The sequence below is a fragment of the Mastomys coucha genome, unplaced genomic scaffold (assembly GCF_008632895.1).
Source record: "Mastomys coucha isolate ucsf_1 unplaced genomic scaffold, UCSF_Mcou_1 pScaffold18, whole genome shotgun sequence".
Classification (NCBI taxonomy): Eukaryota; Metazoa; Chordata; class Mammalia; order Rodentia; family Muridae; genus Mastomys; species Mastomys coucha.
In genome coordinates, this window is record NW_022196900.1 from 70,894,623 (window position 1) to 70,919,227 (window position 24,605).

Sequence of the window (24,605 nt, forward strand, 5' to 3'; positions counted from 1 at the left end):
ATCAATCACAAATCTTCCTCAGGCTCTTTGCCCTATGGAAGAGTCCTAACCAGATAACCTGGAAAGTACTTGATAGTTGCCAGGCACATCTCAAGAAGGTCTCAGGGATAGAGTGAGATTTGGACTTGATTTTTCAAGGACATGAAGAGTTGAAATTGGTGGATTAGAAAGGAAATGATGGTATTCAGGTTGGGAAGATAACAAGAAGCAGGACCTAATGAAACCTACAGCAGTGATAAGACCCAAGTGGTCAGAGACAGATTGTAGGGATGGTAACATAAGACCCCAAATGCATTCCTATTTACCACACATCCCTGAAGCACCTGCTCCACACCTAGCCTGATATGAGAATTAGAGAGTTAAAGTAAACACATCAAACCCAAAGTCATACGACATATACAGATGTGCAACCTTCCAGAAAATGGTGGCTGGGGTGTTATGGTACTGACAGAACTGTAGAAAATCTGGAAAGTTGGCTTCCAAACAGACAAGTCCAAAGGAGTAGAGAAGAGAACAGAGGTTTAAGGCATCTGCTGTCTAGGGTCTCCTCTCCTTCTCTATACCCCGTCTTTGATTACAGTGGCACTTTGTCATCCCAACTGCACCACAAGCCATTTCTGCATCCTCACACTCCCCACTAATCTCTGCACACGTTATCACCATGCTACCATCTACCTATAGCTATTTCTGTAGCACCAAATCCATGCCTGTCTCACTAGGAACCTTATATCTTCTTTGTCCTATAAAAGCATTACTGTCTTGTATCCTATGCTCCCTTGGAGTGTTAAGAACTATTTTCCTCAGGGCCTTATAGATGGAGGGCACTTTGCAATGTAAGTACTCTTCTCCAACTTTCATTTCACCAGAGTCTGAGGCAAGCAAAACAAACAAACAAAAAACAAAGAGCGTGCCTTCTTCTCCTTTTTGGAAAAGAGAGAAATAGGCCTTATATGCAGGAAGGGACTCCTTTAAGATCATACTGTTGCAGAGCTATAGTGGCCATAGCAATTGACTAGTACGTGTCCACTGACTTCCACTGTTAGTACTGCAAGCAAAGCAAACTCCTATAGATGACACTGTCTGTAGATGGCAGTCCACACATGAGCTTTGTAAGACTAGAATGTTATGGAGCATGAGGTCTAGGCCCATGTCACCTGTACTAGAAAGTCTCTTCATGTTGGCCAGATCCAAGGAAGGTATGTTTTCAGTCACTGGGGCTGGAGGCTAAAGATATGTCAAGGCCATGTGTCCCGTGTGTGTGTGTGCTGACACCTACTCCATCTTCACTCATGTTGTGACTCATCAACCATGAATAAAGGTAGTCAGACCAAGGTTAAACATAATGGCCACAAGCCACATCACCACTTCCAATTCAGATAGCCCACTCCATTTCTACTTCTGGCATTCACAACTTTTGACTTCATGTTGTAATCCTCATTTTGAGTGGTTGTTTTGCACAGGTATGGGCTCCACTAAACCTAAACACGTTGAGGACAGCATCAGTGTCGGTCTGTGCCTTTGACATGTCCAGGGTCTCTGTAGCCACAGTCAACAAATGACAGGAGAAAAGGGAAGACACCTGGGGTGCTCAATCATATCCTCTCATCTAACTAACTTCCTATTGCTGGAAGACTGGAATAGCTTATGCTCATTGTATAAGTGAAGTCCAGAGAAGTTCAGTTACTTGCCCAAGGATACACTCCTAAATTCAGCCAACTTGGGAATTCGGAGCAGTTCTTTGAGGCTTAAGATTAAGCCCAGTATTCCCACTGAGGAAAAAATATTAATCTAGTGACTGCATAAATCAATTTGTCAGTCAAAAATAAAACAAAAATGGCATAAAATGAGATAAAATATAGCCGTGAATAAAATAGGTTCCTGCTCCTCTGGAGCTCATCATCTCTTATGTGAACAAGACCACTGAATGATGGTGGTAAGGTTATTGTGTTTGGTACTGGATGCTAAGTGCTGGATGGAATCAATGCTGGAACACAGAGGCAAAATAGACACACTTCTGTTCTCCAAGCATTCTGTTCTCCAAGCATGCCGGGAAGACAGAATTGCTGTGATCAGGCTGTACTGAGTACTAAAACTGGAATTCTGAAGTCCTTGGTGACCATGCAGGAAATGATGTCACAGCCCTCCCAAGTGCCCCCCTCTCTCCCTCCCTCTCTCTTTCCCCCCATGTCTTATTCAAAAGGTGTTATCCAGGTCCATGGCGCCCCAAGACAGACAGCAAAATCCTATTAGCCTCCTTCCAGATTTCCAAGCAATAGCTTTTTTTGTGTGTTCCCATCTCCTTCCCATATGTAATATGTTGAATGAGTTGGAATGGAAGTGGCAAAATACCAACCAGATTGAAGCTGTAGAAGAGTTAAACTTTCTCCAGGCCTAGAAGGAAACAATCACTACATCCATTCATCTATCCATTGGCTACACAGTCATCCATCCTACAGCTGGTCACTGGGCTTAAACCCATCCTGGACTGGGTTCTGGGGGACACAGAGAAGAAGGTGGCAAAGCTGCTGTACCTAGGAAGTCCCTGTCAAATGAGGGAGATGGACATGCACACAAGTGACTTTATTACAGTGTGTGTATGTGCTGTCTTCTCTTTCTGTTATTTCCCTTTTACAGGAAAGAAAAAGCCCCTCCTTGCAAGCACCCACCCCTACGGGGCTCAACTAGCAACGTCTCTGTTGGCAAGGGGGACAAGAAGAACTCACTGAACCACAAAGACCCATCAACCCCCTTTTAAAGACATGGCGCCAGGAGGCATCGTGGGTGCAGGAACATGCATTTCTTGCTGGGGCATGAAATTAAGTGCCCTTTCCTGGTTTCCAAGACAGGGGTTTTCAGGATAATGCATAAGCTAGTGAAAGAGAGTCAGGGAAAGAGAGAAATTTTATCATCGATTTTTTTCCCCCTTTACCAATGGGAAATCAATTGTGAGCCTTCAACTCAAGGCTGAACAGAATGTGAGAATGGAATCAAGTCAGCACAGGCTTTATCTTCCATGATGCAGAGGAAAACCTACCTACCTCTCTCGTGAGGTCCCACACAGTCCCGTCAGTTCCCTGGAAGCCCCTCTTCCCTTTTTAAAGTCACAGAGTCATGGCACTGGTGACTTCACTTAAAACAGGTAGCAGTTTTCTCTAGTTTAGGAATACAGTCTCCCTATTTTTTGATCCAAAGCAACAACAATACACTTGCAAGCCAAAGGCAAACATGCTGTTGGGAACAATGGGGCAGAAGTTTTGAAATCAGAGTGGTCCAGAAAGTATCGGCATTGTGTCTATAAGCTCTCTCGTTCCCTCAAGCCCCAGCATGCAACTTCAGAAAGCTGTTCTGAAAGCTATTTTTCAACTTCCTGGCTAGTTTAATTGAATTTCTAGCTCCCCCAAACAAAAAGTAGTGCTCACTCATCCCCAACAACTGCTGTGGTTAAGGTCTGCAATCCCTGGTGACAAGGATCAAGGGAGGTAAGCATTGATAATCTGCAATGAGAGCAAGGTGACTACCAGGTAAGGGGGCTACAGGAGACAAAGGAGCACACTCCAGGAAGGTAGGGTGATAAAAGACAATGACAGCAGGAACAATTCCCAAGGGGAGGCAAGCCAAATAGTGTGCATTTTCCTGAAGCTTAAAGTGCCTTTGTGTGATGAATGGGTCCAGGGGAGTCTACTCCCTTCCTGTCTGTGGAAGCAGCAGGCTGAGTCACCATGACAGCCTGCTAATTAAAATGACCTCCCGGAAATGAGGATTAGGAGATAGGGAAAGGGAGGGAGGCTCCAGGGAGATAGGGCCTTCAGCACACAACTCCAGTTAAACAGTCTGTGTTTGAGATGGAGATTTTCAAAGTTTATTGCAAAAATCAAGAGCAAAGCTTGTTTTCTTTTTCACATACTGGTTTTCAGAAATGGTAACAAAGAACCATATGTTAGTTTGCTATGAATGTTCCATTGTGTACATAGGAACCTTCCTGGGTTTTTATTGCCCAAATAAAGTGGTTTGTGCAGCACTTCTGTTCCCTGGAATGTTCTTGGCACCCTTCCCTCTTGGCTTCCTACTTATTGGAGGATAACCGGCCCCAAATTAGAATTAATCTTTTGAGGTCAGGGGCTCTGTCAAGATGCAGAAGAATGGAGAGACTTGAAGGCTCTGCAATTCCTGTATCAGAATGGTGAGGAGCTTAAGAATTCACCTGGCTCAACCATGAGGCAGCTTTGGAAATGATAGCGTCATTTTAGATAACATGGACAATGGTAGGTTGCATAAAATGAGACAGTAGCTTAGATTAACTTTCTTCCACACCCATCTGTTGTGGTCTTACATAGCCATTGTGTTTTGAAAAGCCTGTTGACTGATTAGAACCCAGGTTCTAATCAATTTGGAGACAGGTAATTCAGGTTCTAATTCTGAATTCAAACCCTGCTTTATGTCTTAACATCTATATAATACAGAATAGTAATTTTACCTCTATGGATCTCAGGTCTCTCACTTGTAATACCCTTCTCATTCTAACAGTTATGACAATTTGATGAACTTAGGTGTGGGGAACATCTGTGCTCATTAAATGATAGCCGTGATCATTTGAAAGATGACCAATATGGAGAGGTGTGGGGAAATCACTTGTCATTAGAGGGGGACAAAGGGAATAGAATTGTTGCTTTTTGAGATAAAAATGGAGATATGTAAATAAATATAATTAATAATAATAATAATAATAATAATAATAATAATAATAATAATAATAATAAAAATACACATTCGCGAAAGAAAAAAAGTAAAGAGTCGAGATGGGAAAGCAAGATTGCAATCTCTTCAATGTTTAAGGGACATCATGGGACAAAAGAAGTAAATTTATGCTGTGTTGGCCAGAGTTAATTTGGTCAAATCCCAGGACTACTATTGAGTAAGACCAGCTTCTGCTCATGCTGAAGAAAGTGCTCTATTAAAGAGAGCAGCCAATCATGAGTTCCCTTGGAAGGTAGTGAGCTTCTCATTATCAGAGGGATTCAACCAGAGTATGAGTGGACATCTATTCTGGAGAAAGAAGGGATTCCTTCCTTAGGAGAATGCTGGGTTTGGAGCTGGGTGTTCTGCAGCACCACCCCTGGTCTGTGACTCTGGAAAGAAATGACAAGAGGTGGGTTCCATTTCTGTCAGATAATGTAGTTCACAGTAAGATATCATTAAACACCAGACACAAGAACATAAAGTATCTGTGAATGATAGCATATTGACCAGGTGTCATATAGCATGTTGTTGTCTAGCATCCCTTACAGGATTAAGTGCTCTTTAAGGTATACTATACAGGCTTGCAATGCTCTGCTTCTCCATGTTGGCAAAACACACAAGAAAAGACTGACCAGGGGTTATGACTGGCTCGTGTAGAGGTCTTGGCAAGGTTGGTTCCTCTGTAGTTTTCTTGCATAGTAAGGTCATACCTATGACATCAACCTGATGAAGGAAGGCTCTTAGCGTGGAGGAGGAGAGCCCCAAGCAAACAAGTGAACCAGATGGAGTCTACTGGTCCTTCCATCTCAAGGCTGTTAGCCCATCTTCCAAGTAATTTGACCTATTTCTTCCTAGGGTCTTCACATGGGTAGACCACAATCATGTGCATTTCTGACAAGGAGGGTGAAACAACTATGTAAAAAAAAAGAAAAGAAAAGAAAAAAAGAAAAAAAGGTGGGAGGGATGTGCTAATCTCTGGCTGATTCTCACTCACTGGTTATTCTGGGGCAATGGAAGTTTGCTTTTTACTTCAGAGGTTCTGAAACACCACTGATGTGAATTTGCTCTCCAAAGTTGCAGCCAGCCAGTTGCAAACTACAGGGATGCTGAGGTCCACAGCAGAGGAGGGGAATTACACACTTGGAGGATGCTCCTTCCTTGAACAGGAGGCTCCTTTAACTAGGAACCTTCCCTGTCCTTTCCAACAGGGACAGCAGATAGGGCACATGACAAGCTTGTGTCTTGTCACTGTGCCTCAGTAACATCCCGGAAGCCTGCCTTAGAGAATCACAGCTCATTGTTCTAAACAGAAAGAGCAGAACCAAGCCGGGAAGGTGGAGGTTACATACACTTGACAAATGCTTTGGTGAACACAGTCAGTGTGCCAAGATGCCTCCGAATCCACTGTCTTACTGGATTCTCTCTGAAGACTCATGAGGTAAGTTCACTTGCTGCATTTCCGGTGAGCACTCTGAAAATGCTGAGCCCAAACAGCTTTGTTTGGATTCACATGGATGCATGAACCTGGACCCCCACTACTCCATACTGGACCATCTCCACTTATCTCTAGGTGAAATCGGGTACCAACAGAAAACAGGTTAAAACACAGTAGCGCCAACCATGGCAATTATGGAGAGATGCTAGAACTTCCTAGCTACTGCTGTGGAGGGGCCCTATTTCATCTCCCACTCCTCCAAGCCTGTGTGAACTCCTGAGCTCCAGAGTCCCTCAAACCCAGGGGCAAGGCTTCCAGCCCATTTAACATGTGTCACACAGACATTTCCACATCTGACAGGGCCCTTGGAAGCTCAGTAATGTGGTCTTACAGAGCTTTTCCCAGAAGCCTCTAGGGTAGCTGTTCTGGCAGGTTCATTATCAGTCTAGCCTTCTGGAGAGGAGTAACCGAGCCTACTCTGTCACAGTCCCTGCCTCCTGTAAGAGTGTCAGCATCTGATGTCCTTCTCTGGGAGGCTCAGACCAACCAATAAGACTGAAAGATCAGAGAGAATAGAGGCGTCATAGCTTATCATGAGGAGCTTAGTTTTAATTAAACCATCTTAAGTGTGAATTCCTGCTCATCTCTGCTCACTGTGTGGCTTTGGGCAAAGGATTTGGCCTCTTTAGACTTCCAGATCATTATCATTTGCAAAATAAGACCCATTAGCACCCATTTCCCACAGTTATACTGAGGATTAAGTGTAACAATGTACAGTATCTGACACAGAGTAAAGTTCCTTCCTAATTTCTCCCTCCCCACACCCCGTGTCGTGTCTCCTGCTTGCTGGAGTTAGAAACCCTTTACTTCTAGCCAAAGAGCATAAAAAAGTATGAAAACCTCCCGAAGAAAGAACAGGCATGAAAGATGTATCATGTAGAAATGACAGGTGCATTGTGGGATTAGAATCAGGACAGATGTCTCACTTGTGTTGTCTCCATCTGTGACCTTAGCACTCAGCAGAGTCTAGCTCACTGAGTAGAATGGTCAATGATGGAGTGGCATGGGCCTTTGAGTCTGGCTCACTGAGTAGAATGGTCAATGATGGAGTGGCATGGGCCAAAGGCCCTGGACTCCCAAAGAGGAGAGAAGAAACATTGTAAGATGGGACATAGCATTGACAAGACTAAAAGGAAAGAGGCCACACTCCGCAACACACCATTTTTTCTTAAAATGGAGGCAAACAGGTCTGACAGGAAACACATGTAACAGGCTTTTCCTGAACTATCTTCAGATGGTAAACAGTGTTTTCAGGGATGCTATGAAGCAGACATGGCCAGCTAATACTCAGAACTTCCTGAGGCACTTTCACTCCTCTCATCAAACTCAGGGTATGTGGTGGTCAGGGTAATCTCCTCACTATGCAGATGAAAAGAATTGGGGCAACGGAAGCAAGTTCCCTGCTCACCATCTCTATCCATTAAGTAACTAAGACAGGACCTGGGCACACAACTCGGCTCTGTCACAAGCCACAGTTGGCCAGTTCAACCCAAAACCTCAGCACAAAGCCTGAATGATTCGAAAAGTCAGTCTTGCTCCTTGTTGCTTAAAATTAACCTGTCCCCAAAGATCTAAGATTTATTTTTGGCTGTCCTCATGTCAGTCTAAAATACAGATCTGCTGTTTACCCTGGAATCACCAGTGGGGGGTTCATGTCCTCATTTTCTACCTTGTCCTCCAGGCTGCAAAGCCTGCTGCTGTCTAAATTCATTCTCCCCCTTTCTGTGTCTGTCTCTGTCTGTCTGTCTGTCTGTCTGTCTGTATGTCTGTATGTCATTCTCTCTCTCTCTTTTTCTCTCTCTTTCTCTTTATCTCTATCTCTACCTCTACCTCTCTATCTCTATCTCTATCTCTATCTCTATCTCTATCTCTATCTCTATCTCTATCTCTATCTATCTCTATCTCTCTATCTCTTCCCACAGAAGACCAGTTTTCAAGGCCCATCATTTCTGCCTCTTGATGTGTCTACCCTTAAATGGTTCTGTGGACTGGTAGTGGAGTCAGACAGACCTGGGTTGTATTCTCAATGCCAACACTTGCTCATTGTCTTGTGAACCAAACATTTGCTCATTGTCTTGTGAACCATTTACTGACCCAACTCTAAAATAAGACAGTTAAAGCCTGTCAAGAGGACCGCCATTCATTTCCCTTCCTCCAGCTTGTCTGTCCCATCCTTAAATGGATTTCTGGAATCGCTTCTACTGACCTTCCTGCCTCAGGATGTTTTCCTGCTAACCTATTATCTTACTGGAAGCTTCCAGAATCTCTATAAAGCATGACTTCATATTCATGATACCTTTTTCCAAAGCAGTTTTACAGTCTAGGAGACTAGATATCATTCTACTTCCATTTTTCATATTCTGCCTAATCACCAGGCCCTCTTGGTCCTGCCTGCTCCCTCTCTCCCCTTCCCACCCACCAGCTTTACTACTCTTAGCTAAAGAACATCATCTATGCATATGTGCATATAACAATAATTAATGAAAAAAGAGCAAGGAAAGGTATATGGCAGGAAAGGGAGGGAGAAATGATGTAATTATAATCTAAAAAATGAAAATGAATAAAATGTAAAAAAGATTTTCAGAATTTTTTAAATTTATTTTTGTTAGATATTTATATTTCAAATGATATCCCTTTTCCCCATTTCCCTTCCCCCCCCCCAAAAAAAAAAACCTATTCCCTCCTCCTCCCCCTGCTCACCAACCCACCCTCTCCTGCTTCCTGGTCCTGGCATTCCCTTACACTGGGGCATAGAACCTTCACAGGGCCAAGGGCCTCTCCTCCCATTGATGACCAACTAGGCCATCCTCTGCTACATATGCAGCTGAGGCCATGAGTCCCACCATGTGTACTCTTTGGCTGGTGGTTTAGTACCCGGGAGCTCTGAGGGTACTAGTTAGTTCATATTGTTGTTCCTTAGGTCTTTTCTCTAGCTCCTTCATTGGGGACCCTGTGCTCAGGCCAATGCATGGCTGTGAACCTCTACTTCTGTATTAGTCAGGAACTGTCAGAGCCTCTCAGGAGACAGCTATCTCAAGCTCCTGTCAGCCAACACTTGCTGACATCTTCAATAGTATCTGGATTTGCTGATTGAATATGGGAAGGATTCCCAGGTGGAGCAGTCTCTGGATTGCCCTTCCTTCACCCTCTGCTCCATACTTTGTCTCTGCAACTCCTTCCATGGGTATTTTGTTCCCCCTTTTAAGAAGGAATGAAGTATCCACTCATTGGTCTTTTAAGACTTAGGTTATGCTGGTCATGATGTCATTAGTCAATGCCTGCAACTCCAGCAACCGAAAAAGCTAAGGCAGGGGAATCATGAGTTCTAATCCAGCCTAGGCTACCTGGCAAGACCTTGTTTCTAAACAAACAGATTCGAGTTGTCTGTCCCCGCTCCATGCCATCCTCCCGGTGTTGGTCTCACTTGGATGATGCTGACTCTCCTCTCTGTGACCACTTATTTGAAAGCAGAGCTTCTTCTCATCTGATAACTCTAGAGCACCTGGTAAGAGCTCTCAGAAACGGAAGACATCAGCAACTGCAACAGAATCAAAGAAAGAATAAAATGCCTTCAAGTTTCAAACCCCAACATGACCTCTCCCTGGCACTGGATCCTAAATACGGATTCTTCTTTCCAAAGTGATGGCCTCCACTCAGACACCTGCTGCTCAGGCTCCTGCCGCAAGGCTTCCAGAACCTATGTTCTAATGCAGTGGGGAAGGCAGCGCGTTTTAGTAAACTGCTTTTGAATTTGGAGTCAGGAGCTGTTTCACTTTCAATGTTGTGGAGAAATGGATAGGAGAGATTTACTTATCTCTCATTATTTTCCCATAAGCCACCTCTTCAGAGCCCCCTAGGCCACTTTTCCTTTATCAGCAAGAAAAACCACCCTTACTGGGTATGCCTACTTCTGCTGCATCTGATGCTGTTGTTGCTAGGATAAACACTTCTGGCACTGCTACTGCCACTACTATTAATATTAATGCTGCTTCTCTCTCTCTCTCTCTCTCTCTCTCTCTCTCTCTCTCTGCATGTGTGTGTGTGCGGGAGTGCATGCGCATACCCATGCCTGTATACGCCTATATGTTCCATATATAGTTTTTGTGTATGTGCGTGTATGCATGCTGGGTACACATGTTTATATGTGCTCTTATATGTGAAGCGTATCTTCCTCGATTTCTCCCACATTATTTTCTGAGATGGGGTCTCTCACTGAACCTGAAGCTCCCAGATTCATCTAGGCTGGCTGTCCAATGAGCTCCCAGGTTCTTTCTGTCTTTACTTCCACAGCACTGTGGCTGTAAGACACACCATCACACCCAGCTTTTACATGGCTGCTAGGTATATGAACTCAGGCTCTAATGCTTGTGTGGCAAGTACTTTACTGACTGAGCCATATCACCAGCCCACACTCTTACTGCGGGTGTTAATTCTGATGCTGATGCCAGCAGTACTACTACTCATGCTAATGCTGCTGCATCTGAACTCCTGCTGATCTACTCTTGCCATCACTGCTGACTTAACCACCATAATGCTACTTCCATGGCTACTGCTATTTCTGATAGGGGGCATGGAGGGCTTTGGTGCTTGCAGACATGCACTAAGGGAACCTGGAATGCTAAGCATATAGGGTTGTGCCTTCAAGGGAGGAAATGCAAAATCCATTTTCTGCCCAGAAGGTTGGAGCAGATGTACTTTTTAGCTTGAAGACCTTTCACAATCTGTGTGGCTGGAGTCGTTCTGGCACCGAAACCTCCACCAGACCCTTTCACAAATTTGTTTTCTTCTCAGCCAATTTATAGAGCCTATCTTTAGGGAAGATATCATATGTGACTTACAAAGAGTTTCAAGTACACATCTGACTTGTATTTGACGGACTTTGTTCCTCAAAGAGATTTTGGTATGCTTTGTTGTGCACATGGGATGGAGTTAATCACAAAAATAGTTTTTACTAGATTGTGCTGTCCTTAAATATGTCTAAAATAAACTCCTAAAGTTTGAAGCAGCATTGGCTATTGAGTTGTCTTGTGCTGAACTGCCTGCCGTGCCTCCTGCTGCTCATCAATCTACTGGCTGCCCACGAAGGTCAAGAAGATCCCTGCAATTACTGTTGCTATTATTTTGCTTCCAGCACCGCTGGCCTGTTGCCTTCCACTCTGCCACCCTTGCTCGGAGCTGCCTCTTCTCAGCCGTGGCTCCCACGTGATTATCTAGAATCCCTGAAATAGCAGTAAGAAATAGGTGCCATGCTCTCTGTTTCCCTGATAAGGAAAGTAATGTAGAAAGGCTAAGTAATCTGTCTAAAATCGCACAGCTTGAGGAGGTGTCTGGATGCCATCAGACCCCAGCGTTCGTGTTCTTTCCATTCTCTCCCCCATCCTTTTGTATACAATCCTGAGACTGACAGTACAATAAATATTTAATGCTGGTTATAAAAAGCCTGAGCCTCAGGGAGCTCACTGGTTCATTTTTGTTTCTGTGCACGACCTCATTTTGCCTTATTCCCCTGAGCCTGGCTTTAGGCATTCTCCTTTGCAGTTGGATGTCCTCTGTGGCCGAGTCTCTTCCTTTTGAAACAGCAGCTGTGAAAGGCCTGTCTTAACAGGAGAAGTGGAGCCAACCCTAGAGCTGTAGCAATGAGAGGAATGTCTGGAGTGCCAGGAGACAGAATGAAGGAGCGTGAAGGAGGTGCAGTCCTTCGTAGCTGCCCCCTTTTACTTACATAAGACACACCACGGTGAGTTTTCCCACTAAATATCTTAAAGACTTCCTCCTCTTCCCCAAGCCACTCCCCAGAGCAAACTCCAACTATTCAAATTAGGAAACCAAACAGATTTAAAGATGTAAATGTTAGGAAAGTGGGATCTGCTCCCAGCTCCGATGCTGCGGGCTGTATGACATGTGATACATCTCCTGTCTCATGGCGTTACCCTCGTGCTCCAGCTAAATTCTGTTTTATCCTTTGATATGAGAACATGGTCCTCAATCGACACATTCCCCAACATATGGTGAGGATCAAATGAAAAGACGAAAGGGAAAGTATAGTATTTTGAATACTGTTCTCCACTCGCCCCGCCCCCTCCTTCTGAGACCCCAGGAAGGTTTGTTTCTGCTGTGTTCACACTGTGCTTTTAACCCACAGTTTCTTGTGATTAAGAAATTCAGTGAAATTCATGAGGCATCCGTGTTTTCCAGTTACCTCTTCTTTCCTTACTGATCCACTGATTACGTTCTTTCTTCCCACGAGGCCTTGCTGCAAGAAGTCTCCCCTGATCTTTAGAGATAACCCCTCCCCTGAGCTTCTAAACAACATTGCTGAAATCTGTCACCTAGCAGTTTGCAATACTGTCATCTAGCAGTTTGCAATAGCTATTATTTTACTTTATCTGGATATCAGTTCTGTTTTGCAACTCAGCTCTGCATTATTCTTGGGTTAGGACTGTTAGAGGCAGCCCACAATTTTAAACATCCCTGGTACCTCAGGGTCTGACACAAGGCCAGAGAGTATGAAACCATTCTCTAAGTTAAAAGTTCTTGCCGGTGGTGGAGCACGCCTTTAATCCCAGCACTTGGGAGGCAGAGGCAGGCGGATTTCTGAGTTCGAGGCCAGCCTGGGCTACAGAGTGAGTTCCAGGACAGCCAGGGCTATACAGAGAAACCCTGTCTCGAAAAACTAAAAAAAAAAAGAAAAAGAAAAAGACGAAGTTCTTGCTAGTAAGGAAGACAAGAAGGGGGATGAAGTGGAGGGTGAAGAAGAGGGGACCGGGCAGGAGATGAAGATTTGCTGGCTAGATATATGTATTTTTTTTTTTTTTTTTGAGGCCAGCCTGATCTACAAAGCAAGTCTAGGACAGACACTGAGACTCTGCCTTGAGAAGCCAAAAATAAATAAATAAATAGATAGATAAATTAAATAAATAAATAAATAAATAAATAAAGTGATTTTTTTTCAACTTAATATACGCTAGGATCATGTGAGAGGAGAGATCTTCAATTGAGAAAACACCTTTATCACACTGGCCTGTAGGCAAGTCTGTGGGGCATTTTCTTGATTACTGATTGATAGGAGCAACCCAGCATACTATAGGAAGTGCTACCCCTGGGCTGATGGTCTTGGGTGGTATAAGAAAGCAGGCTGAGCAAGCCATGAGGAGAAAGCCAGTAAGTAGTGTTCCCCCATGGTCTCTGCTTCAGTTTCTTTCTTGAGTCCCTGCCCTGACTTCCATTTATGATAGACTATAACATAAGATGAAATAAACCCTTCCCTGTGCTCTTGGTCATGGTCTTTATCACATCAATAGAAAGCAGGCTAAAACACAAGATAAAGAGGAGGAGGAGGAGGAAGAGGAGGAGGAGGAGGGGGAGGATAAATGAGGAGAATGCAGTAAATGGGAACAAACCAGAGACCTTCAGCCAGACACTGTGCAGGGAGTGAGAGACTTTGGAACACTCAGTCATAAAATCTCCATCAAATCCTTCCCCTCAGGGCTCAGGGAATTCTGTGGAACAGGAGACAGAAAGAGTTAAAAAACAGAGTGGGCAGAAGACACTGAGGAAGCAAGGCCCTCTAAATATAATAGGACCAAAGCACAGGAACTGACAGACTGTGATAGTGCACAGAACCTGCACTGGTCTGCGCGGGATGGGGTCCCTCCCGGCACTAAGAATAGCCATGTACACAAGCTTCCTTCCTGAAGCCAGAAGCTATGTCTAGTAGGCATTTGCAAGGGAAAGATTTGTTTCCCCTAATGGAGTCTCAGTCAGTATACAATGGCTAACACAAAACAAACTCAGGGCCATCCTGAGTTTTTGTCTTAGAATGTTTTGTGCAGGCATTTTGTTTTCGGTTCTTTGTATACTTATTATGGCTTCTGCTTTTGTGTTATGAGATTCTTGTGTGTGTGTGTGTGTGTGTGTGTGTGTGTGTGAACATGTGTGTCTCTGTGTCTATATGTGTTTTTGTGGCTTTGGCTCTCTTTCTTCTGTTTGCTTTGTCCATTCAGTCTTATTTCTGTTTTATCTCACTTTGTTATGATTCTTGAAATGCCTGTTTGTTTTCTAAGAGAGATATGACACCCTTCTCCCTCTGGAAGTTTCCCAAGTGAAAGCAAATCTCAAATTCTAGGGAAAACGAGAAAAACCTAGCTTGCAGACCCGCGTTGGAAATTATTAAATTTTAGTGTGCCCATGGAATACCAGGAGCAGTGATAGGTGACCTGTGCAGGTTCCACGTGTGGCCTGGAGGTGCCAGTGAATTTGCATTGCTTGTGCATTTGTATCAGTATCATCTTCATGTTTGTGTGTGAAATGCATGGATCTGTGCAGCTGGGATTTTGGGTAACTCCATTACTGACTATGAGGTGACAGATAATTATTGATTCTAAGCACAGTTTTACATAACCTATAGTCAAAGGTCCTGGGTTAAGTTCCTGTTTGAAATTCTGTCTGCTTTCTTGACATATCATCCATATTCATGGATCACCTCCTCTGCCCCAGCCTCCTTGTGACTATGCCCAGCAGGATGTCAGGACCATCTCTCCTCCTTTCCAATGTCAGGGAAGGCCGATGCTGGCTGGCCTACTGCCTAGGGTGGGGAGCTCACCAAGGGCCCCATTTCCCGACTCTACTGTTCCACTGGTTCCTATCTTGGCTGGGTATTTCCAAGTTCTTAGCAAGTTGTTCAAAGAAGTAAAGAAGCATACAGATACAAAAGTAGGAAAGGGGGTTATTCAGAAGCTAAGCAAAAGTGTGGCTTAGAGACACTGTAAAACGTGAGAGTCCCTCAAGAGCTCCAGTTTAGCATCCTGGGCTTTCCTTAGCAAGAGTCAATTACTAGAGGCAGGGTAGAGATGGCGTTCTGGTTTTGATTGTTAGGTTTAGGTTATCTACGTGTCTTTGTTCACAGTGCATATCCCTTCTCATGATATACTGCATTTTAATCTTAAACAACACCTAGTCAAGTGTAGCTACAAGAAAGAAAATAAGAGTTTTCTCCCAAGTGCTTACTTAAATAACATAGTTGGCTTTATTGTCCATATACCCCAAACCAGTTTTGTCTGGATCTATCCATACCCTTTCGGTTCACAATATATTTTAGGATGTGTTTGGTTACAAAGAAAAGTTACTAAGGTGTTGCTAGAGAGGAAGGACCTATCGCACTGTTTGGAGCAAGGTGTATGTACAGCTCAGTGTGGATAGGGATCCTGGTTCCTACGTGCTTTGTTAAGAATGAGGGTGTGTGTGTGTGTGTGTGTGTGTGTGTACTAAGCCTACTTCACTACTCTTCTTTCCCCTCTTCCTTAGGAGAGCCGAAGAAAGATGTCCACCTTCTCAGAGCTGCTTCTTCCTGGGTCAGAGCATGGGGCAGAATAAAGCAGAAGTAGCCTTTCCCATCTTTCTCTAAAGCTGTGCTTTTCCCCAGGGCCCCACTCAGGGGTGTCCATGAAATTCCAGAGTCAAACATGTGTCCTGTTGATCCTGGTGGCAGCAGCTGTCAGTATACTATTTGTAATTGGACTTGTTATATTTGGGAAGAAATAAACTGTATAGGTTTATTTAAAAAAAAAAAGAAAAAGGAAATCTAAAGGTAAAACAAAGGAAACAACCAAAACATTCCCCCACAAAACACACAAAACAAACCAACCAGGGATAAGATAGATACCACCAAAGAGGGTCAGTTGTTGTGATCATAAAAAGAGAAAGAGCTATAAGAATATGTTCTGGCGAGGTGTGGGAGAAGGGGGTGCCTCGCCGGGCCCATGTGGAGATATCCCTTCCTCCTGAGGGACCAGACACACACTGGTATAGTATAGAATAGGGTTTATTTAGGGCATGGGGAGGGGAGTTAAGAGAGTAGCAGAGGCAGAGAAAGGCAGAGAGGAGAGAGTAGAGAAGTAGGGGCCAGCCATGACCACGTGGAAAGAGGGGGAAGGGAATGGGGAGAGACAGGGAGCAAGGGGGGAAGAGGCAAGGGAGAGAAGCAGGAGTAAGAGAGAGAGGAGGGGGCAAGCAACCCCTTTTAAAGGGCCAGGCCTACCTGGCCATTGCCAGGTAACCATGGGAGGAGCAACCTGGCTGCTGCCAGGTATCTGTGGGGGTGGAGTTTATACAGAATGCTAACATCGGTGATTATAGGTCATTCATTTTGCCCAGTTTTAGAAGCACATGACCAGGGCCTATTCCAAACAAGGCTAACCCTGGCAGGTGGTTTAACATGGAGTGTGCACAACTATGAAATAAACACTTGGCTGTTCTGGCCCATAGAGCAGCTCTTAGGAGTTTGGGTCTTCAATTTCATTAAAAAGCCAGTATGTGAGGCGGGGACTCTACAAATCCCAAGCCTTATTCCATGTGTATGTTCTTACTCATCCTTTAATATGTTGACGAGCACTAACCCAGGAACATGGACTTAAGCCTGATTTAGTTCCTGTCATCTCCCTTCTTTGTGCCTCAGTCTCCTCACTATAGAACTGAATTAAAGTGGATTGTTCTTCTTAAGTCATGAGCTTAAGGAACGTTGGAGAAAAATGGAGGAAGAGGGATAATGTTGTTCTCCAGGTTCTTACTAGAAGCAGGCCTTGGTGTGGGCCCATGCTGTAGGACAAGCAGAGACATCAGGAACCCAGGAACAAACGATTAGAAAGAGATTGAACTAAGGGGCTGGGGTATAGTTCAGTATTAGAGGATGTGCCTACACCAGGGGTTCCTGGGTTTCATCCCCAGCACAAACAACGAAAGCTGAAATAGAAGGAAAATGTTTGGAATCTAATCCCAATCTGTTCCTAGCATTTCTGTTGCTTTATGAAAGTTTCTTCAGCCTCGGTTTTCCTAAGAGTTTAAACTTCAGCTTTGCAACAGATTCTCTCTGTCCTCTGACCTGATGCTGAATCAGACACCTCTGGAGGAGACCAGCAGCTAACCTGGCAAACTTTGCCTTTGAGAGGAGCAATGCCACAGACCTAATTAACACCACCATGTTATAGGCACCATGGATAAATAAAACATACTTTAATCTTAAGTGTCAGCAAATAGAGAGTAAAAGACTCATGTATACATGCAATAATTGTGTGTACAGACCAAGCATGGCTGCCCTAGACCTGGCAGGGTGGCTCATCTTGACTTCAGTTGTGTGTATTGGAAACCACTAGTCAAGGAGTTGGAGACTGGGACCCTTAATGGCTGTTGGACTCATAGAGAGGTGTGGGCATAAGGGTGTAGATGCTGATAGACTCAGTTGAGAAATCTTTCAGTCATCTTGTAGCCTTGAGCTATCTTAATGGACCTCAATTTTTACATTTATATAATGTGATTAATTAATGCCTGTGTCAGGGGAAGATGGCAAAGATGATATGAAGAAAGTCCCTAGTATACAACCTGTCTCATATTTCTAGTACTCAGTATTTCTCTAAGAGTCAGCCAAATCAACTTGGCACATGCTTAGAAGCCGTGTTCCCTCATTGTAGATAGGTAATGTGTGTGTGTGTGTTGGGGGGGTGATGTCTTTCTTTATCAATAGCAGATCTACCTGCAGTAGTATTGTCTCTTTTAAAATTATTTATGAGTTGTATTCTTTTTTTATGTCTAACATAGTATCTTAGTAATATCCATTGCACTCCCTCCCCTTTGGGGATGTTCTTAGAAACAACATAGAAAAATGTTCCTTATAATTGAAAGTTATCTCCTTGGTATAAATTGCTTCTCTGCAAAGCTGATGTCTGGTATAGCTGATGATCCATTAGGTCAATGATACTGGCCAAGTACATGGAACTGTCCATCATGCTGTATTGAAATTAGGTAGATTGAAATGTGGAAGGTGTCTGCTATTCTTGGGAATAAGAGGGTCAGTGATCTTGAGTTTCTTTGTTTTGCTCTCCTATGCTGGGAAGGTTATAGAGTCAGTGTCTGTCAACACTGAACCCCAAGAATCAGGCACAGCCCAGCAGAGTGTAAATAGTTAGCTAGTGAAAGAAAGGATGGATGGATAGATGGATGGATGGACAGATGTGAATGGACAGGCATATGAATGAGTAGATAGACTTTCTCCTTTAGAGTGTTAAGAATGAAGTATGCCTATAAATGGGGAGGTGATGTATGGAGGTTTGTGTATATGAATTCTCACCTAGTGTAATCAATTTGGGGTAGGGGCAGCTAAGTCAAGTAGTTCTCAGGAGAAATTAATCTAGAGCTGGGTCAAAGGGACCATCAATACTAGACCTGTTGAAAAGTTGGCACATACAGTGCTCCAGGTTGGAATCAATATCACAAATAGGACCCAGAAGAGCAGCTGAGGTGACACTGTGGAGAAAAATCATCTGTGAGTGGAGTCAGAAAGGCGAAAGTCCAGAAGGACCAGGAGCCAGAAGCTGGGACTCAGAAAAACTCCAATTTAAACACTCCTTGGGCCTCTGCAAAGCCTTGCCTTGCTGATAACACCAATTTTGAAGGAAGCTTGACTTCACTCCTAACAACCATAGCCTTTGATTAAGAAATAAGGGAAGTAAAAACACAGCAGTGGAGATTTGGGGTATATTTTGTGCTTAGGCATCATTTTTAAAATTTGTAGTTGGTCTCTCTGAGTCCCTATGAGTCCCAGTCAGTTGATTCTGTGGGCCACATTCTCAAGGTGTGCCTCTGACTTTTCTGGTTCCTCTGATCCTTTCCCCTTATCCTCAGAAGGACTCCCAGAGCTCTGCCTAATGTTTGTCTGTGGTACTCAGCATCTGCCTCCATCAGTTGTTGGATGAAGTCTCTTTGATGACGATTTTGTTAGGCTCTGTTTCTGAACTTTAGGCCTACAGGGCAAAACGAGGGTCGAAGGTTTTGAGGCTGGGTTTGTGTCCTAGTCTCTTCACTTGAGGCTTTGCCTGGTTACAGAAGATGGCTGGTTCAGGCTCCAAGTCCTTCATTATTAGGAGGTTTTGCTGGAGTTAATCTCATAGATTCGATGGAGTTTCCATTGTAGTAGGTTTCCACCTTATTGCCCAAATGCCCCCAATTCTAGCCAATTCACCCAGAATTTTCTCCTTCTCCACCACCTGATCCCTCCTGATCCCAACCCCACTGCCTGACCCCCTCCCCCAGTCCACCAGTAAAATCTATTCTATTTCCCCTTCCTGAGGAGACCCTTACATCCTGCCCTTTAGCCCTCCGTGTTACTTAGCCTCTCTGGTTCTGTGGACTGTAATGTAGTTGCCTTTTACTTTACAACTAATATCTACTTATAAGTGAACACATACCATGTTTGTTTTTTCTGAGTCTGCATTGGGGGAAGGGTGGGAGGGGAAACTGTGGTCAGGATGGAATATATGAGAGACAAAGAAAAAAGAAAAAAAGCCACATTATAATGAGATGTACTCTAAGTTCACATTAGATTTCAATGAGTTAGTATAGGGTTAAAAAAAACCTACATTTTGATTATAGAGGATAAAATAAAGAGTACACACTATTGAAATAGAAAAAAAGACTCCCTTTTGAGTGCACTTTCTCAGCTTCCTCGTGGTGGCTAGAGATACCACCTACTGCCTGCGACCTTTACCTTCATTCTACCATGGATTCTAATCCTCTAGAACCATGAGCATAAAGTAAACTCTGCCTTATGTGAAATAATAAAAAAAAAGTAGTTGAAATTTTAAAATCAGGTTTTTCTAAATAACATTTCCTTTTTCATTAACAAGGCTTTTTTTAAACTTCAAAATTTGAAAATCATATAACAGTATAAATAATTTGTTAATATCAAGAGATAAATAACCTTTATGTTTTTTTTTTAATTTTCAAAAAAACTAATTAATTGTGCATTTGCCCTTTGGCTGCTCTTCACTGTGCTCGCTGGTTGGACTGCATAATGTAGCTTCCAAGCACATTTCTTCACATCATAGAAACAGCACTTGAAAATATTCTTTGAAAATAGCAATTTTTACTCCCAGTGAAATAGTCTTTTCATATAGATAAAATCTAATTTATTTACTCATTCTCTTCTTGATGGATATTTAGATCCTTTTTTATAAATCTTACTATTATAAATTATAATGCTATGAATAGAATTGTGTAAAGCCCTTTATGTGCAATATTTCTTTCTCATTTCCCTGCCCATCCGTGAAGTGATTTCTTACATATACCCTCTTTTAACAGATGAGGAAACGAAGAACTCAAGAAGGTTTTGTTTGTTTGTTTGTTTGTTGATTTTTTTAAAGTCACTGTCCTAGTTTAGGTTTTCCAGAAACATACCTTAGATGGGGACCCAAGCTCGAGGCATTTAAGAGTTCTAAGGAAGCACTCTTCAGGAAAAGATAAGAAAGGGAAGATGACCAATAAATTGGTCACTGTCAAGCACATTGGTGGCTAGAGCTTAATCTTGCCGGGACAGTACAGAGCTTCTATCTCAGAGTTAGCTGACTGAAGACCTGAGTCCTTTTCACCAAGCCTCGTCTCAACTGTGGCTGCTTTCAAAGAGTGTGAATTTTTATCATTTTCCACTCTGTGGCACAGAGGCAGATGTGGATGAAGGGGGAAAGCAGGCCCTGGTGGTTCATCAGTGTAGGGCATCAGAAGTGAGGCAACATTCACTACAGTGGTGAGTTCAAGGTGAACCTGGAGACTGACAGAGACACCCACACATACATGCTGATGGTCTCATATAGCCAGACACCATCAGCCTGGGCTGTGAATGCAGAAGTGCTTAACTGAAGAGCCCAGGACTTCAGTGACCCGGCTTTGCAAAGAGAAAACCTCCCTGTGATTTTGGGCAAGTTACTTCATCTGCCAAAGCTCCAGGATTTGGTGAGGATAATGCTTCAGACAATATCCAACTGAAAGCCTAGTCGTGGGGCAGCGGAGGGGAGGTACAAAGAACACTCTTTGTACCTCTGGGCATTAAGTGAAAGACCATAATCCGTTTAGCATTACTTACTGACCATTCCATCATGTGGGTAGGAATCACATCACACAGATATTCAGTGCTTTCTTGGGACTATCTAATTAAAAGAAATTAAATAGAAGATGAGCCTGTTCCCTGAGTTTATGAGATGAGTCGTTTTCCAGATTAATTACACAATATACAAAATACACATGGCTCATTGAAATACAGCACAAGTCCTTGATGAATTTTGGAGTATTTCATTTTTCTCTGGCAAGAGGGAGACAAATATACAATTGCTCATCTCTATGCACTGACTGTCATCAGGTCTTGAGTCCCCAAGGAAAGGGCTTAATTGCTCCATAAGCTTCATATTCAAGGGCTCCTCAGTGCTAAGCTCCTGCCGAACTGCTTGGAAGTAAAAATGACAAAGATAGCAAGTGACACATTTATCAAATATGCAGATTCCGAAGAAGTCATTGTGTGTTGCTCATGCCAATGAGGCTCCAGATGGAAACTGGCACTCCTGCGGCCCTCCCGCCCAATTTAAGGTCACAGGAAAGGGTGAGACCAAAGCAAACTGGGGATTCAAAATCTATATGGATTAACTACAAAATCCAAGCTTATTCTCTGAGGTCACCTATCTCTGTGTTCTCTCCTCTGAGTATATTCTAAAATTTAATCAACTACTGGTAAACAAATTTTTTGTTCGTGTTTTTGAGACAGGATCTCACTTTAGTTCAGACTGGCCTAGAACTTGCTATGTAGCCCACGCTGGCTTGCTTCATACATGAGGCAATCCTCCTACCTCAGTGTCCCAAGTGCTAAAATTACAAGCATGAGCCACAATGCTTGGTGTAAGAAAGTAAGTGTGATTTGATTACACTGAGCCATTCTTAAGTGACAGGCTCCCAGGGCAAGTTTTCAACACCCAGCTCCACCCTAGTCCATGCCTGTATGCACATTTACCCATATTTTATTTTTTTTGTTATATGAAATATAAATTAATGTTGCAGAGATTTGGATTTGTAAATTAACAGGCTTATTCTGAGACACTACAGCTTTCTGATGATTAATTTTGATTGTCAGCTTGATTAGGCCAACAAATGCCTAGTGGATCAGTGAAGCAAAACTCTGTAGGTGTGCCTCTGGTAGCATTTGCAATGACAATGGATCCTGAAGGCTCTGACCTAATGAATGGATTACCCATTCGATGGATTAGCACATGATGATATATGGGACATGCTGAAGGTCACGAAGTGGGGCTGAATTGGAGAAAGTAGGTCACTAGGGCACGGACTTACCCCATTAAATTCCTGGGTCCTCTGCTCTCAGCTTTCTATCTACCAAGAAGTAAAGAACAACCTCTACAACATGTCCACACCCCATGATGCTCTATCCAAGCTCAAGGGTCAAATAAACACACACTGAGCCCTCTACAGATACAGGCAAAACTAATTCTTAAATTATTATGTCAGCTTTTTTAAAAAATATTTTATTTTTATTTAAAATCCATTTAAAAAAATTTGCAAACAAAAAATATCACCCACTAAAATTAATGAGCCCCAAAGTCTATACATATCAATTAACATGGATCAGGCAGGACTCAATGTATTCCCAGTTGCTCTAGGCTCCATTATAAGAAAGAAACCATGTGGATACTCTCATGTTCACTGCCCCACTATTCACAAGGGTTGCAATGTATAACCCCTAAGTGTCCCCTAAGGGGTGATTAGATAGACAAAATGTGACCTGGATACCTCACAAGGTACTCACCACCATACTGCACACACCGTAACGTGGATGAACCTTGAAGATATGCTGAAGGAGATAAGCTAGTCACAGAAAGACAACATGAGTCCACATACACAGGGTATTTGAGATGGTCAAATTCATAGGATAAGGGGAATAGCAAATACCAGGGTTTAGGGAGAGGAGGAAGTGGCTAATTGCTAATCAAAAGGCATACAGTTGCAGCTAAGATGCATAAGGGCTAGAGATTTGCCTCTGTCTGACATGACACACACTTAAACAGTGTTAATGATGAATTGAGATATAGCTCAGTGGTAGAATTCTTGCCTAGGGCACCCAAAGCCCTGGTTCAATAGTAACTTCTGCCTGGTACTATAAAAATAGTTGTTAGGGTAGATAATTATTCTTAATATGATCCAATTTGATTTAAAATTGGGAATTTAAAAGTCTGAAAGTAGTAAGGGTTGGCAAGGATATGGTGTAATGGGAATGCTCTCTTGGTGTGGTTTTGAAGAGCAATTTGGTATTAGCTGATACCGTTGAGGACACTTTGTGTGTGTGCTTAGGGGTGAGGGTGTCATGTGTGAAGACCAGCAGCTAATGCTGGGTGACTTCCTCTATTATTGTCACTTTCTGTTTTGAAAGGTAGTATCTCTGAATTCAGAGCTCACCAACTGGCTAAACTGGCTTGCTGATGAACTTAGGAATTCACCCGTTTCCACCTCCTGAGCACCCAGATTACAGCTGAGGATCCTAATTTAAGACATTCTGCTTGGGCAGTGAGAGAATAACTTCATAGGCAGAGGAGAGAGTGGATGAAAGGATTGCCTCATCAGAGTTACTGGGAATGGTGCTAGGAGGCTGCAAAATGAGGTTCTCAACCTTTGGATCTTGGCCCCTTTAAGGTGGTATATCAGATATCCTGCATATCATCCATTTACATTATAATTCATATCAGTAACAATATTACAGTTATGAAGTAGCAGTGAAAATAATTTTATGGTTGGGGTCACCACTGCATAAGGAACTGTATTAAAGGGTCATAGCATTAGGAAGGTTAAGAACTACTGCTGTAAGTGATCTATTTCTTTGTGAGGCTATGCCATATTTTAGCAACCATAAAGACCCTTTAAATTCGAGGTTGCTAATACACTGAATGGAAACTCTAAGGGTATGGCTAAGGCTCCACAATTGGCAAACTTGGGGGGAGAATAAGCAGCTTTGTTTACTGCTAAATCCCTAGTCCCTTGAACCATGCTCAGTGACTTTACTAATGAAGGGATCTTTCCAGATACTTCTTGTGTTGGTGAGAGCCATCTGCGCTTTGCTAATCAGAAAGCAAAGTGTTGGGAAAGCTGAGAAGGTCTTGGGCTCCCTGGATTTTGGAATCTCTCCAGATTTAGAGACCCAACTGGAGATTCAGTCAGCCATCAGTAGGGAACCCTACTGAGATTAAAAAAAAAAATGATTACAAAAAAGTATTGTGTGGGAGGGGCATTGGGGTGGACTCTGGGCTTGGGGAAGTGAGTACGTCATTAACATACAAGCAGAGGTCACAGTACAACTTGCAAGGGCTTATCTTCTCTTTTCCACCGTGTTTGATCCCAGGATGAAGCTCAGGTTGCCAGAATTGGTGTTAGGCACCTATAAACAAACAAAACAGCAACAACACAACAAAAAAAATCTAGCAAATATTTTAGGTCTTGCAAACTGTAAGGCTCCTGTCCCACTTACCCAGCTCTGCCACTTGGTTTTTTTTTTTTTTTTTTT

The 24,605-nt window shown here is 43.1% G+C and overlaps 1 protein-coding gene across 4 annotated transcripts in view; it reads left to right on the plus strand.

Moving 5' to 3' along the window:
- LOC116096412 (BEN domain-containing protein 5) overlaps positions 1-24,605 on the plus strand; it is a 1,197,642-nt gene that overhangs the window by 1,160,811 nt on the left and 12,226 nt on the right. The window contains exon 13 of one of the 4 annotated variants that reach the window (XM_031378202.1): positions 2,635-4,018. The exons of the other annotated variants lie outside the window; for them this stretch is intronic. Within the exon in view, the coding sequence (XP_031234062.1) occupies positions 2,635-2,755 (121 nt within the window). The 3' untranslated portion in view covers positions 2,756-4,018. Of the gene's footprint in view, positions 1-2,634; positions 4,019-24,605 lie in introns of those variants that run through there. 4 annotated transcript variants of the gene reach the window in all.